The following is a 17,868-nucleotide window of genomic DNA, read 5'->3' on the forward strand; positions in this document are numbered from 1 at the left end:
AACAGTTGATTTGGCCACACCTAATGTTTTTGCTATCTCTCTGATGGGTTTGTTTTGATTTTTCAGCCTAATGATGGCTTGCTTCACTGATAGTGACAGCTCTTTGGATCTCATATTGAGAGTCGACAGTAACTGATTCCAAATGCAAATGTCACACCTAGAATCAACTCCAGACCTTTTACCTGCTTAATTGATAATGAAATAACGAGGGAATAGCCCAGACCTGTCCATGAAATAGCTTTTGAGTTGATAGTCCCATTACTTTTGTCCCCTTAAAAAGTGGGAAGCACATATAGAAACCGTTGTAATTCCTACACCGTTCACCTGATTTGGATGTAATTACGCTCAAATTAAATCTGAAAGTCTGCAGTTAAAGCACATCTTGTTTGTTTCATTTCAAAGCCATTGTGGTGGTGAATAGAGGCCAAACTATGAAAATTCTGTCAATGTTTATGCACCTGACTGTATGTGTTTTGATGAATAAAACTGTTGATACAAGCCATTGTCTAGTAAAGAAACACAGTGTTGCTCCAATCTGAGTGTAGTTCTCATTCTCACGGATGTAACAGTTTCCATAGGTAGTTTCAGTAAAACATAGCATATCAATGGTACAGTAATTGTAGTTGATATATCTTTGGAACAATTAAGTTCAAGAAACCAACATACTAGGTAGGACACTGACTATAGATGAGGGTTGAGGAACTCTTGACAGGCAAGCAAAGGTGAGTCACTGGGAGTGGAAGTTCAGCACTCAATGTGCCTACACCCAACAAAATGTGAGCACATTGCCGGTAATTGGGTACCCAGCAAAAGCCATTCCAGGCTTTGCTGAATCCCCACCATGTTGAAGCTCAATGCACCTGCGCGGATGTTAAGTTCTGATGACATATTCTTAAATATCCTAAAGAATACTAAGCAAAATTTGCTGCCGGTATTTAGTATCGTTAAATGGGACTCAGAGTCACTAAAGTAAATAGGAGGCAAGGGAAGCAAGGATATTGCTGAGGAGGATCAAGAGGTAGGAGGGCCCTGCCCTGATTCCTTACATGCTAAGATGAGCATATACTGTACATATTAAATATGCAGAAACTTTTTCAAATGTCATATCTGTGCTATACTTCATAAAGATGCTACATCCTACCAAATTCACTGTCCAGTTAAGACATTAAACTAGTCAGGTCTCAATAATACAGACTACATCACATTTTCTTACTTCATCATTAATTCTAGTCCACCTCCTTATTGCCACTTCAAACCCCTTAGATTGTATTACTAAGCCCTATTATCTGTCTAACTATTTTGCACACTACTTTTTTACCCATGTCCACATAACCTAACCTATTATCTCCAGGGGCGGGCCAGTATAATTTCAGCCCTGGGGGGCTTCCAGTGCCATCCACCGGACTCGCAGCAAGGCTGTGCAGCTTTTCTATTAAATATGACCTGGGAGAATGCATGAAATAGTGGGGAAACCATTCTGGACCTCAAAAAATAACAACTGAGATAGCAAGACCATTTAGACGGCTGTTAATGGCCATAAGGAAAGTACTGGAGGTTCTTAAAAGGCGTCAAATTGCAATTTGAAGTCTTTCCAGCATTTTGTAACACAGAAAAATGACTGTACAGTAATTTGTCAATGCCTTTAAATAGTTGAAATAAACACTTTTACCTCTCATCTGCAAGATCACTACATCAATAGAACACCTCCACATACCTGCCCCACATCATTACACCGCCACATATCTGTCTCATAATTTACAACTCTCATACAAGTCCACATCATTAACACCTCACATACCTGTCCCACATCATTTACACCTCACATACCAGTCCCACATGATTTACATCTCCACTTACCAGTCTCACATCATTTTACACCTCCACATACCTGTCCCACATCATTTACACCTCCACAAACCTGTCCCACGTCATTTACACCTCCACATACCTGTCCCACATCATTTACACCTCCACATACCTGTCCCACATAATTTACACCTCACATACCTGTCCCACATCATTACACCTCCACATACCTGTCTCACACCATTTACACCTCCACATACCTGTCCCACATCATTTAAATTTCCACATACCTGTTCCACATAATTTACACCTCCACATACCTGTCCCACATAATTTACACCTCCACATACCTGTCCCACATAATTTACACCTCCACATACCTGTCCCTCATAATGAACACTGCCACATACCTGTCTCACATCATTTACACCTCCACATACCTGTCCCACATCATTACACCGCCAGATATCTGTCCCACATTATTTACACCTCCACATACCTGTCCCACATCATTTACACCACCACATACCTGCCCCACATCATTACACCGCCACATATCTGTCCCACATCATTTACACCTCCACATACCTGTCCCACATCATTACACCTCCACATACCTGTCCCACATCATTACACCTCCACATATCTGTCCCACATAATTTACACCTCCACATACCTGTCCCACATGATTTACACCTCACATACCTGTCTCACATCATTTATACCTCCACATACCTGTCCCACATCATTTACACCTCACATACCTGTCCCACATAATTTACACCTCCACTTACCAGTCTCACATCATTTTACACCTCCACATACCTGTCCCACATCATTTACACCTCCACATACCTGTCCCACATCATTTACACCTCCACATACCTGTCCCACATAATTTACACCTCACATACCTGTCCCACATCATTACATCTCCACATACCTGTCTCACACCATTTACACCTCCACATACCTGTCCCACATCATTTAAATTTCCACATACCTGTCCCACATAATTTACACCTCCACATACCTGTCCCACATAATTTACACCTCCACATACCTGTCCGTTATAATGTACACTGCCACATACCTGTCTCACATCATTTACACCTCCACATACCTGTCCCACATCATTTACACCTCCACATACCTGTCCCACATCATTACACTGCCACATATCTGTCCCACATTATTTACACCTCCACATACCTGTCCCACATCATTTACACCTCCACATACCTGTCCCACATCATTACACCACCACATATCTGTCCCACATCATTTACACCTCCACATACCTGTCCCACATAATTTACACCTCCACATACCTGTCCCACATCATTACACCACCACATATCTGTCCCACATCATTTACACCTCCACATACCTGTCCCACATAATTTACACCTCCACATACCTGTCCCATATCATTTACACCTCCACATATCTGTCCCATATAATTTACACCTCCATATACCTGTCCCACATCATTACACCAACACATATCTGTCCCACATGATTTACACCTCCACATACCTGTACCACATCATTTACACCTCCACATACCTGTCCCACATCATTTACACCTCCACATATCTGTCCCATATAATTTACACCTCCATATACCTGTCCCACATCATTACACCAACACATATCTGTCCCACATGATTTACACCTCCACATAACTATACCACATCATTTACACCTCCACATACCTGTCCCATATAATTTGCACCTCCACATACCTGTCCCACATCATTTACAACTCCACATACCTGTCCCATATAATTTACACCTCCACATACCTGTCCCATATAATTTGCACCTCCACATACCTGTCCCACATAATTTACACCTCACATACCTGTCCCACATCATTACACCTCCACATACCTGTCTCACACCATTTACACCTCCACATACCTGTCCCACATCATTTAAATTTCCAAATACCTGTCCCACATAATTTACACCTCCACATACTTGTCCCACATAATTTACACCTCCAAATACCTGTCCCACATAATTTACACCTCCACATACCTGTCCCACATCATTTACACCTCCACATACCTGTCCCATATAATTTGCACCTCCACATACCTGTCCCATATAATTTGCACCTCCACATACCTGTCTCACATCATCTAACCCATTATAGAGATTGTTAAAGAAATTCACCTTAAAACTGGCATGTCTTTATTTGCCAGAATATGCTATTTAGACACCTCCAAGTGTGTGATTATTCAGTGGGAGGGGTGTACCAGAGGTTCTGAAAAAAATCAAGGTTTTTCCTACCTTTTCACTTTGCTCAGGGGGCTGCGCACAAAAAAACCCACAAATTTCCTCTGAAAAAGCAAAGTGAGTTTGGAATCGGATGCAAATGAAATTCACAGTACGAGTTTGAGGTGAGAACGGCTCACAGGACCCAACTTACACCTAATTGGATTGACCCCCTAGTTTAATTTCCTCTTGTATAAAGCTGGTAATTTCTCTGTCCTTCTCATAAAAAGTTGCGTATTAATAATTACTCTAATGTAATTATATGAATCAAGTGTTAGTTCTTTGTATGTGTCCATTGTTTTATGGCCCTGAAATGTTTCCTGACATCCTGTCACTCTGCTTCCATGCTGACTTGTAACAGTAAACACAGAAAGATGTTTCAACCAAGAAACAGAACACTACACATGGCACATTGCCACCTGCCTTTGGACAATATCCTCCCTTGTTAGTCATTTTTCTTGGCCTTGGGCATTCTGCTATGTGTCTTTAAACTGTATGTTCTTTGTTCCTGCAGTGATATAGAGATATAATTCACTTTGCAAAAACACTCTAAACTTAGCGAGTACTTTTTAAAAATGCGGTATACCGTATATAATATTTCTCCAGTGCTGGCATCAGACAGTAATGTATACCGTAATTTAGCTCCTAAGGTTGAAAAAAGGCACAAGGCCAATAAATCTCCTACAGCCAGTGTTGAATGAAGTGAAAAAGGTATTGTTTACTATAGAAAGATGTAACTTTGTGTCTACTCTACAAAAGAAACTGAAGGCTACTGTACAGTAGATATCACATTCTCATTGCTGTTCTTATTGTTTAGTACTATGTATTGTGTCGCTGATAAAACCACCTTTATTCTGTTCTATATAGCAATGTGTGTAGCTATACTTAGCGTGAGTCTCACACATTTTAGCATGTATGTGTCATGCCTCCTTTGGACTACAATATACAGACGTGTCCACATACATTTTACCTCCGCTTGCTACAGTACAAGTCGCGTAAAACATCAGCACTGTGCACCTCTGTAGCACCCAGCTTCTTTCATGCTACTTTTTACCATCAAGTGAGTCTTATTCGTAAAGCGATGTGTATAAGACGCACAAGAAGGTTCTGCTGATTAGAGTGATATGCGGCATGTCTATATTCTGTATGCGAGTGCGGGTCTATCTGCATATGAAATGCTACGTTACAGTACCAGTGGATGTGACACTGTAGCGTAGCATTTCGCATGCAGATACACTCGCAGTCACACACAGATTATAAACATGCTGCATATCACTCTAATCAGCAGAAGCTGCCTGTGCATCCTATTCACATTACTTTGTGAATAAGATGCATTTGAAGTTTAAAAGTTGCACAGAAAGACGCTCATCACTAACGAGTCACGCCACAGCATGGTGCGACTAGAAAGGCTTTTTGACACGCAAGGAAGTAAGATGTATGTGGACACATCTGTAATTGCTGATGGCACACACTGAAGATAATTTATGAAGCGCAAACCATCCACTTTGCAGTGGTCGTGCAGCTTTGGATCCATCTTTGAGGAAGAGGAGATGTTTGCGCAGCTAAGGGGTGGAGTTGTGTGGATTATAGGTGTTTCTAGTTAAGTCAGCAAAAGGTAAGTTAACCATTGTATCTCATTATATGTAGCAGTGCAGAGATTTACTTTTGCAGAGAGAAATTAAGTGACATAAAGATGTGGTGGAGGGGGTGTGTATTTCTTGGCAAATAGACAAATAGTCATTATCATTAAACAAAAGAACTTCAGTTTTGCACTACGTCTCGTACTATACTTCTAGGGAGACGCACTTTGATTCTTGATGTGTCGCTCGGTGAAATTCTTTTTCACGGTGCACTGCAAACAATAATATTAAGCTTATAACACTTGATCAGTTTAATACTCTATTACCATGTATGCAGTACAGCCTCAATTGAAAACTGGAACAGACATGGGAGTGTCGCTGGCGTGTCACGGTCAGAGACTGATTTCGGCGACCATGTCCAGTCTGACAATCTGCGCCTAAATAGGGCTGTTGCTATGTTTGATGGTGCGGGCGATGTGTGGCCGACTGTGCGTCTAATACACAGAGCGGTGGATTAGCACTGCAAACAATATGCGTCTCTGTACAAATCCCATAGACATTGTCATTAGCATAAAAACTCAGTGGTGCTGTGGCAAAGAATGCAGTCTTGGCTGCAATACTGGGCACCTCTGAATCAGGCCCAATATATAGAGTTGGAAAGATCATATCAATGGAAGGGTGAAGTAAATGTGATTGGATGGTCACAACATATGTCCAATCAGGTTATTCAATTAAAAGGCCAGTATATCGCCCAGTGTGTACCCAGCTTAACTGTCATTTTTCAAACACAGCCCGTAAAGTGACAGATAGGAGCTGATTGGTTGGTACTTTAATGTATCTCTCTCCACTTTATCTCTCTCAAAGGCTTAGTACATTGCCCCCAATGGCACATCAAGCACATATCAAATAATTAAATTGCTTACTCTGGGATATATTTACTACACTGTGGGTTTATAGAAGTGGAGGTGTTGCCCATAGCAACCAATCAGATTCCAGCCATTATCTTCATGGCTGTAGAGAGATGGCCCAGGTCCCATTACTAATGATGGGCGTGGCATATTCACAGAGGCGTGGTCACACCCCTAAGGGTAAAATCCGTAATAGCAGCTCCGCAAAGCAGCACTGTGGAGGGGGACGCTGTGAGCTCTTCAGCCCGGAGTAAATCAAGGGGGAGGGCACAATCAGTCTCCATGGTCTGCAGCTGACAGGTAAGAGGGAGTGGGGACGGCGTCGGACCTGGGCCCTGGCCAGACCCTGCCAACAAGCCCGGGCTCAGGTAAGTAGTACCCGCTTCCCCCCCTCTGCTCCCCTGATTATCTTCTAGAAGGGGCAAGATAAGTAATAAGTAGAATCTGATTGCTCACTATGGGCAACACCTCCACTTCTATAAACCTGCACTTTAGTAAATATACCCCTATGAGCCTCAGGCATTATGTAGCAAAACAGCTCACTCCATAGGGCATGCTCTTTATATAATTGGACAATCCTTTTAAGTGTGTTTCTAACCAATGTGGATAATTGTTTATGACAAAATCTATTAGATGTTTTTTGTTCTTTATTAACTGTAGTATTACTTGTAACTCCAGCTGCTAAAAGTCTCTAATGGAGACTAGCAGTTTATAGCTGGGACAAATGTGCCACAGACGTCATACACATATTCCTATACTACACTGTAAATTATAAACATCAGCAAACACTTTAACATGGATTTATTGCAATACAACATTACAAAACATGTTTCATAACTAGAGGGTGATTAGTTTATCTGTTTCGCTAGTTCATCTTCTGTATGATGTGGCGTTTGAATAAAGAATTGCATATCCCTTCTGGCTTTAGACATTAAAGGTTAATTCATGGTATTCCATATGTTTTCTTACCCAGCTGCTGAATCTCAAATCATGCCCTTGACAAATGGGGTCGCCATGTAAGGTCACATTGTTAAGGGAACGGAAGTCACTAACTACAGTGTGACACTTTCAACTGTCTCTTCCATTTTAATGTTTCTTTATGAGAATGTATTGTACATTAAGATACAAGATTCTTTTTTTCCAGCTGGGAATGGATAAAGACAGTCACTTAGGCTCTGTATATGAGTGGAACTCTTGTTTCTGTTGGAAATGTTTCTTGTCTGAATGATTCGCTGTAAGAGGTTACTTGTAATGTACAATAGTCTCTGCTTCTAATATTAAATGATAGGTAGTGGCAATATTTTGAAGTAGGCCATTTGGATAAGTATCCCTTCGCTCATGAACATCCCAGAGTCGTTTATATTGAAGTTATTTTGTGTTCGGTCCTTGTTTTGCTGTTCTCATGATGTTTCTTAATTCAATATAAATGACTGTTTCCTGTAGTTCAACTGAAGTTCTGTAACAATGCATCATTCAGCAGTTCTATGTACAGTAATACAGTAGTTTTAAAAACTGTGAAATGTTCCTCGTAGTAGAAAACAAAATATTTAAACAAGAAACATAAAATGTTTTAAATATTTAAAAACAATATTTAAATACAGTTAAGCTTTAAGAACATTTTAGATATATGCATATTAATATCATATGCATAATACATAATGACATAAGTGCATGTTTTTTAACTTAAAGCAGACCTCCATTATTATTTACAATTAAACAGGAAATGTATGTTACCCATTGCTTTAGGTCAGATGTTAGTTTTCATTTTATTGCATCTTATTGTTTGTTGTTTCAAATACCACTTTTTTTGCTTTACAACAATTTATAGAAAGAAATATACAGATGTGTTCACATACATCTAGCCTGCGTGTTAAACAGCCCTACTAGCCACACCATGCCGTGGCGGGTGACTCGCTAGCGCCAAGTGTTTTTTTCAAATGCATCTTGTTTGTAAAGTGATGCGAATAGGACGCACAAGCAGCTTCTGCTGATTAAAATGATACGCAGCATTCTTTTAATTTTTGTGCGACTGCGGCTGTATCTGCATGCAAAATGCTATGTTACAGTGTCTCAGCCGCTGACACTGTAAAGTAGCATTTTGCATGCAGATATAACCGCAGACGCATACAGAATATAGGCATGCTGCATATCATTTTAATCAGCATAAGCACCTTGTGTGTTATTCACATTGCTTTGTGAATAAGATGCAATTTTCATGGAAAAAAATTGTTTGGCCCTACCGAGTTGCATGTTGCTCATGCATTGACTTGCAGCGCACATAGGATAGATGTATGTGGACATATATGTAATATTTGGATCATGCAATGCTCTTTTATTTAGTAATTTAGGAACACTGCCAACAAACCATCAGACCTCCCCTCTACTACCCCTGCTCTAACCAGGCTTTAAGTAAACCTCATTTTGATTAATTTTTTAACAAATTTGTCTAACGGTGCACTTATTCCTATACTCACTGGCATAAAATTAATCAGCATTTTCTACACCATGTCATGCGGACTCATTTTGAAAATCTATTAGAGAGTGGGCAGTAGATATTTATTTAAATAAACAATACTGAAATAGAAGATCTACCGTTATTTGCACTACAACATCCAAAGGGAAAAGGCCCACTATGCTACATGTAGTGCTGTAAGCTGCTTCCTTTACATACATGATGTAACAGTTACTGAACATAACCCTGAATCTGCAGTGCAGGTAATGCAGATAGTGTAAGAAAGGTAATGCAAGTACAGTATATACAGTAAGCTCTGGGGAGTGCCTTGTCCCATTGTCTGGAAGTTTTGGTGGTATGCTCCATGAACCTATTCAGCAGCGATCGTGTGCTAAACGCACCTGATGTTGGCACATTCGGTGAATGCATAGCATCTGGTGACCAGAAGAGACAGCCTAGTGTGACCACTGCCCTTCCATGACATAGACATACATCAAGGCGTGACCATGCCCCCAGTACTGATTCACTGACCTGACATGTTTAGTGGCATGTGTTTAGGGCCCTACCTAAGTGGGTACACCTTGATTAGATAAGTACGTTATTATTATATGCCATAAGGTTGCCTTATATCTACACCTCATTACATAATTTTATGTATTGCTTTCTTTTTGCATTTATTTAATTTGTTTTCTGTTGCTAGTAGTATCACAGTTCACATTATATAAACCCTTCTTACATGTAACATTGACTTGGATGCAGATTGTTCCCTGTACCTTCACTGTATACATTGCATTTACGTGTAGTGAAATTGCTGCACCTTTTGGAACCTGGGAATAGATAGATGATCAAATGTTTCAAATTGTTTCTAAAGCACTAATTGGAATTTGACCACCAGGGGCAGTGTTCTGTTGAAGTCTATGGATGAAAAACAGAAAGCTTTAAACTAATATGTAATTTGAAGGGAAATAAATGTTATTAAAAATTCAGTATTTTACCTTTGCTGTCAGCTGTAATTGCTGAATAATTATGTAAGTTGAATTAAAAAAATTATATAATAATTAAGCATAATTGATAATAAATGTAATTATTAAATATATTCTTCTTATTATAATTATTTAAATGTATAACTACAACTGACTTCAGTAAATGTTGATAGCTGTAAAACACAGAATAGCTGGCGGTATGAAACTAAAGCTCTTCATTGCAGAATAGTTTATAAACCATCAGTTAATAATCTTCAAATTCACTTGCGGTTCTAAATGCTCCATCTAAAGCAATGATCCTGTCGATAAATATGTAATCTTTCAGCCAGAAGTATCTTTTTAGTTTTTGGTTTCCCCTGAACAGATTGTATTTTCAGCATTCCAGTAGAGTATTCCCCCCTCTACTTTGCCATTGATTAAGCGATTGTTTTACTGCTTTCTTTAAATGCCTCCAGTTCTGACTCCTGTTGTGTGTTTTCTTCTCTCTAGTGATGTTTACGGATTGCGGTACACAAAGACGGATACAGTATGAAACCAGTAACCCTACAGATTTTCGGATCGATGATGACGGAGTTATTTTTGCCGCAAGAACTTTTGACATTTCACCTGAGCAAACAGAGTTTTTGGTGTATGCCCAAGATGATGAAACCAAGCAACTTTGGCACGTCACAGTGGAAATCTCAATAAGACCACAACATGCAAAAGATCCGCTACAGGTAGGCTTATTAAGATGCCCTCGACCAATTGGAAAACTACTGTATGAATAAATATTGATCCCTTTATGTTACTTAACTGTAAGTGAATATTACATTTCCCCATGTGAGATAAACATTATAGTATGATTTCTGCATTAATACTGATAATATAGATAATATTCATTACACTTAGATCCCCTGCACAGCTGAAGTCTTTCCATATTTCATAAAACTGTATTTTGGAGGCATAAAGATTTAAAGATGGTGACAGGGGAGCACAATTGTGCTCCTAATGAGAAGGACTGTCCAGATACATGTTACATACCCTTTTGCTCCCAAATGCAAAAATGAGATTTCATGCTGTAGATTATATATTTTATAGATCTTCAATAGATCTTCACATCCTTAAGGAGTCTTTGCTCGTTATTTTTACTCTTCTAACAATAACTTGATGTACATTCAAAGCCTGGGAATGCACTTCAAAATGCACCATGCATGCCTCTCCATGGAAGAACAGAGGCATTAAAGCTAAAAAATATGTGCCTCTGTATTTTTCCCAGTTTGGAAATAATGCTCAAAGGTCTAGAACACGAGGACAACTGCTTTGCAACCAAGAGGTTTTTTTTTTTTTTCTAGTTTAAAAATCAGAAATTGACTCATAGAGGTTGATGATAAACTTTAAATACATAGGGGCCTATTTATTAAAAATTGCATTTCTGACCCATTCATTCCTTGTTACTGCATACAGTATCTCGATAGTAAGGAATGAAATTACGACCCTGTTTCTCAAGGAACTTGTACAAGACAGCAGCTCCGATATGAAGCTGCCCCGGTAATAGTGAAATGATAGGCCTTAAGGTCACTCATGCACTTTGACATTTTGTAAAAATAAGCACATTGAGTAGATCCCTCTCCTGCATTAATGCCTCCATATTATTGACAAGGCAGCTGACACCATCTTAACAATAATGGGGACTGCGATCTAATTTGTTAGTTAGCATAATTCAGGTAAAAGGGGCTTGATAAATACAGTAGACCACATGCACTATATATATATATGTTCAAAACAAAACTGGCTACTCTATGGTTACGGATGTAGATTTGTAGAAAATAATGAAACATATTCACATATAACCAATCTGTCCAACCATGGACATTATCCTGTTTAAACATCGGTGATTTAATAAATCATATTAATGTTCTACCACTATTACCAGAATCTTATGAGCTCTGAATCAGTAAAGTGATTACTTCCTTTAAAATTGTATTTTTAACAGAGATAACAATGGTAAAACACAACGTAATTGTATCGCATCACAGTTAACAATTCTTAAATCAAAATTTGAAATGCTGTTGTAATTTAAGATTTATTGGAAGCTGTTAAAATAAGATATTGAACCTAGAACAACTTGTTTTGTTATATCAGTAAGAGAAATTATGCCGTCTATCCATTTTATGATACATTCTGTATTTAACAAGAAAACTGTAAATGAATATTGAGCACGTAGTTCTAACGTCACTTTCGGTCCATTTTATGAAACAGTGAAAAGCTGTCTCCGAGGTAACCTCTGTTTTGCCAGCTTTCACCTGTGATAGCTTGGGAAGTATACTTAACAAGGATTACGGTGGTAAATTTACCACTACATTACTACTTATCTTAGGATCGCAATAGCAAAAAAAATGCTTTAATATTATATTTAATTTGATGGGTTTTACAATAATATATTCATTTTTATAATTATTTTATGTTATTGTTACAATTTTTTTTTATATTAGTGGGATTGAAAACCCAAGCGTTTACTTTTACTGGGCATGCACAAATCAGAGAGTAGTCAGCACTCCTGTCCAGAATCACCAAGGCAGCTGACTAATGCTCAAATGCTCCGGCAATATTTTATTCATAAATAGCGGTGATAACAGATTCTATATCGTAACAATATAAAATAATTATTATCTCTGCTTTTTAATATATAGGTGATTCCTGTGCCTATTTATGAAAAAGTGGTCTTAATAATAATTTGTTATTGCCACCCTTTAGAAATATCAGGACTAAAGAGCTTAATTTTCAACAAAACAAGTTATTCTATGCATTTTATGTGTTATTGCTATCTTGGGATGTCAGTAACAGCATACTTGGTAAATAAGTTTACCTATGTCTTTGCTCAGGAACATCTATGTAACAAGTAGCGCTACTGTATTTTTAGCATTTATTGTATAAGACGAAGCATGTATAATCTCTATTGCCATAGAAAGTACCCATTTTTGGCAACAATAGGGCCTTAGAGAAAGGCAGCATGTGGAAATAAAAACACTTAGGGGCAAATTTATCAACCTGAAAATAAAATTTTAATACAGAACACCGTTAGTGAACTTGAACTTTAATTGTACACTTAATTTGTCCTTGGATCAATACAATAGCTGATTATTGATTTAATTTTAAAGTGCCTTGCAAGTTAATATATATGCTTGCAAGTTAATATATATGCGTGACGGTATAAAGCTATATTAACTGTATTAATTATTTTAATTACTTAGGCAGTGTCAGAGTTGATAACAGAATTCATGCAAACTTGTAATTTAAGGTTAATAATAATTACTGCTTGATAAATATATGATTTTACTGGTTACAAATGATAATAATAATAATAATAATAATAAATTGTAAAACGCTTGTTTGTTAATATATATTTAAATCAGTTAGCCAGAAACATTTGATGATCATCAGGGCCACCAGAAAATTTATTGGGCCCCAGTTCTAGGGGGCATGGCCAAGCGTTTCAGTACTGGGGCCTTCCTTACACACGCCATACTGCCTGCTGAAGGTGGTGTGGATAGAGGTGTCACCAGGGGCGGATCTAGACTTCTCTTTTAAGGGGAGCGGCTTAAGAATTAATTCTGACTCCTCATCTCTTTACTCATTCCTCCTCCCACTACCATTCCTTGCTCCTCCCATTTCCACGCAGTGACCTCACATCATAGCCATTCCTATTGCCATTCATTATTAATCTTTTTACTTCTATCCCTTTTATTTCCCTTTCTTTACAATTTTCCCTCTCTTCCATGTCTTTATGACCCATCCTAAGCACTCTACTCCCTCTCCCAAGCGGTTCCATGAGGCAACTCGCCCTCTTATCTCCCCCCTTGTTTGTACAATGTAGTGTATATAGTGACTATATGACCAAATATGCATTATATGCCCATCACTCCCTCCTCTCACCCCCTATATATTATTTGCCCACTCCCTCCCCTTCTATATATTATATGCCCATCACTCCCTACCCTCACCCCCTATATATGGTATGCCCACTCCCTCCCCTCCTATATTTTATATGCCCATCACTCCCTCCCCTCATCCCCTATATATTAAATGCCCATCACTCCCTACCCTCATCCCCTATATATTATATGCCCATCAGTCCCTCCCCTTACCCCCTATATGCACATCACTCCCTCCCCTTATTCCCTATATATTTTTTGCCCATCACCCCCCTTATATTGTATGCCTCTAGGGAGCCTGCCTCTGATTAACTCTGTACTGTATGTATGTAATAGCATGGACATAGGTATACTAGGAAAGTCCACAACACTACTGTGAATGGAGGAGAATGCATCCCCCTGACTGACTGACAGGGCAGGAGGTACACACTTGACATGCAATTCAGCAATTATCCAGCCAGGGGTTAACAGCAATAAAATAGACCTCCAAATGTGACAGGCTGTTTCTCCCTCCAAGCACAATAACAAGAGCCATGCTGGAGCTATTAGCCATTTAGCAGCACTGCTTTTAGCTATGCACCCAGCATACAGTGCGATATTGCTGCTCTCCCGACTGTGACAACCAACTTTCATCTGGGTTACTGACCAGTCACCCAGTGTGCCAGGCTGCAGGAGCTTCACCAGGAACTTTCATCCATCCATGTCACTCCAACTAGGACTCCAGGAGACAAGACATCCCAGTGCTCAGCCTCTAATGTAGCAGCCATGGGTTTGCAGACTTTTTATGCTGCTGGCAATGCCTTATGGGATTTGAAGTTTATCCTTTACTGGTCAGAGTCTGAGCAGTGTAAGATAAACTACAAATCCCATGTGACTCCCCCTCCTTCTCTGGCCAGCATGGGTGCCTCTGGTAACAGCTGACTGCCGCGGTTAGGTCTCGGCTACCGATTGCAGCTTACACCATGCCTTTCTCTGCTCTCCCACATCTGCACTGCTGTGCAGCCTACAGGTACAGGATCAGTAGGTGGGCAGAACTGGGGCTGTTTTTCCGGCAGGCGATCGCCCTTATCGTCCCCCCCTGGATTCGCCATTAGGTGTCTCCAGGTATGGTGATACCCGGTGCACACTCGCAGGGGGGCGTGCAGGAGGTGCGTGCAGGGGGGCGTGACATAAATAGAGGGGGAGCCGCTCATGTGGAATCCCGATAACATAACTCTGGGGGCAGCCCAGCATCACCGGAGATGCTGGACTGCCCCCAGAGACTGGGCAGTCTGCATTGTCGGTTCCTCTTCTATGACAGGAGCCGGGTGCTGCAGGAGAATCTCACACTGCAGCACTTGGCTCCTCTCACTGCAGAGGATCCGCATTTTGGTGTCACTATCTCCAGCCCGCACCCCCTCATGACGCCACTGGGTTTGGTCATGCCAACTTTTGGGGCATGGCTCACCCTCCTCAACTGCCCTATATTCTGGGTACTTCATAAATGAACCCCAATCCAGGGGCATATTTATAATGGGTGCAGTGTGTGCGGTGCACACGGGCCCCTGGGTCCAGGGGAGTGGCCCACTCCGCAAACCCTGCACCCATATTTTCTAATACTTACCTCTCCGAGATCCCATGTTGGCTGTCTCAGCCCTGCACAAAAATGCCAGAAAATGGCCACCGTGGCCATCTACCCGCCGTTTTGCGCACACATGAGGAAATCACCTGGAAATTGGCAGCCGCGCCATTTTCTCTGCGACCTGCGCATGCGCAGTAGACTCTGGCCACAGACTAGTGCCCAGAGTCGTGCCCAGAGTCTACTGCTGCTGCCGTAAGCCGTCAGTCTGTTGCCAGCTGCCGGGGAGAGAGGAGGGGGAAATAAACACAGGGCCCCTCCTCTCTTAATACGCCTCTAGCCCCTGCTCCAATGCCCCTTCTAAGGGCCCCAGTGATCATGTCTGAGCAGCAATAGTATTTTGCTTTATTAATTGTCTTTTTTTTTTCTTGCTTTAAGAACATTTATGCAAATATTATTTCTCTATTTTTACCTCACATATAGGTAACACATTCTGGGTAGCTTTGTTTACCATTTGTACGACACACGGATTGTTCCACAAGTATTTATTGCAAGCCCGTAGGCTCCTAAAGTAAATTTTCAAACTCATAATTCATTATTTGTCAGCAGATTAAAAAAATTAATTCTAGTTACAAAAGTATTCAAATTCTGTGCTTTGGAAGCTCCCGGTTTCCACAGATGAAAGATATTGCTGTAACAATTGGCTTTCAATTGGCCTCTATTTGTGAATCATCAAAAAAAATGTCTGCTTCTATGCATATAATTCTCCTAATTCAAATAACATTGGTCATACGATAAAGGAAAGATGTGGAAAAGAAGACCAAAAAGCATTCTAAAAAAAAATGAAAGATAAAGTTATAAACATGCACAAAATTGAAAACGCTATAAAATATTATCCAAGTACTTGGCTGTCCTATTAACCGCTGTTGGATTAATTGTGAGGAAATGGAAACTGCACATTCCACCCAGACACTTCCTAGTCAAGGCCGTCCCTCAAAACTCAAACTTACCAATAAGGAGACTTGTGAGGGAAGCCACAGAGAGGCCGACTATCACTTTGAAGGAGCTACAGAGTTCAGTAAATGAGAATAGAGTCAATGTGCAACAGGTAATCACATTAAGTGCTCTGTATGCAACTGGCCTGTATGGGGGGTTGGCTATAAAGAATCCATCACTGAAGAAAAAACATGTCTAAAGTCTGCAAAAAACAAAACAAAAATAAAATATAGATTTTTGGCCCCAATTTAAAACACAATGGGGCAGATGTATGAAGCTCTGAAAAGTGATAAAGTGCAGAGTGATAAACGACCAACCAATCAGCTCACAACTGTCATGTTACAGGCTGTGTTTGAAAAATGAGAGGTGGGAGCGGATTGGTTACTCATTTATCACTCTGCACTTTATCACTTTCCACAGCTTCATACATCTGCCCCAATGTGTGACGCAAACCTAACACTGCCCATTCCTCAGCAAACACCATGCCAACAGTGAGATATGAGTGTGGCAGCTTCATGTTGTGAGGATGCTTTTGTTTGTCATTGTGGACTGGGATTTTTGTTAAAATGAAAGGACGGATGGATCGTGCACAAAACAAGCAGATTGTTTGACAATCTGCTTTACTCTGCAACAAAACTAAAACTTTGGAGAAAGTTCACCTTTAGCAGGATAATGATCCCAAACACAAGGCCAAAACACCACTACTCTGGTTGAACAATAAAAAAGTGAAAGTTCTACAATGCCTAAGTCAAAGACCAGAGGGTATATTTACTAAAGTGTGGGTTTTTAGAAGTGGAGATGTTGCCCACAGCAACCAATCGGATTCTACTTAACATTATCTAGCACTTTCTAGAAGATAATAGCTAAAATCTGATTGGTTGCTATCGGCAACATCTCCACTTCTAAAAAAAACACGCACTTTAGTAAATATACCCCAAGATCTCAATCCAACTGAAAATCTGTGGCACTGTTTGAAAATTGCAATACAGTGTCATCCAACCAACCTGAATAACCAGGAGCAAATCTGCAGGAAGACTGGGCAAAAATCACTCCCAAACAATATGCAAACCTGGTGGATACTTACCCCATACAGATTTAAAGCTGGTATTGTAGCAAAATATACTTCTACCAAGTAAAAAAATCATCAGACAAATAATAAATTTTGTGTTTCAAAATGTACTTTAAGAGCTTACTGGTTCACAGTATAGATTTTATCAGGAACAATTGTGTGACATTTGTAAAATAGGCTCATGTGCTCATTTTTTAGGGGTTGAATACTTTTGCAAGCCCCTGTATATGTAACCCATACTACTCAAAACACCACATTTTTGTAATCGGGACAGTGGCATAACAACCTCACAGTGGGCATGTCTGTATTAAGATGGCAC

General features: G+C 39.9%; 1 protein-coding gene across 1 annotated transcript in view; it reads left to right on the forward strand.

Moving 5' to 3' along the window:
• The window catches only part of CDH2 (cadherin 2), a 326,405-nt gene that overhangs the window by 212,197 nt on the left and 96,340 nt on the right, over positions 1-17,868 (forward strand). The window contains exon 3 of the mRNA XM_088469582.1: positions 10,505-10,731. Coding sequence (XP_088325708.1) covers positions 10,505-10,731 — 227 coding nt within the window. The remainder of the gene's footprint in view (positions 1-10,504; positions 10,732-17,868) is intronic.

This window comes from Taudactylus pleione, unplaced genomic scaffold (assembly GCF_031769625.1).
Source record: "Taudactylus pleione unplaced genomic scaffold, aTauple2 ptg000093l, whole genome shotgun sequence".
Lineage (NCBI taxonomy): Eukaryota > Metazoa > Chordata > Amphibia > Anura > Myobatrachidae > Taudactylus > Taudactylus pleione.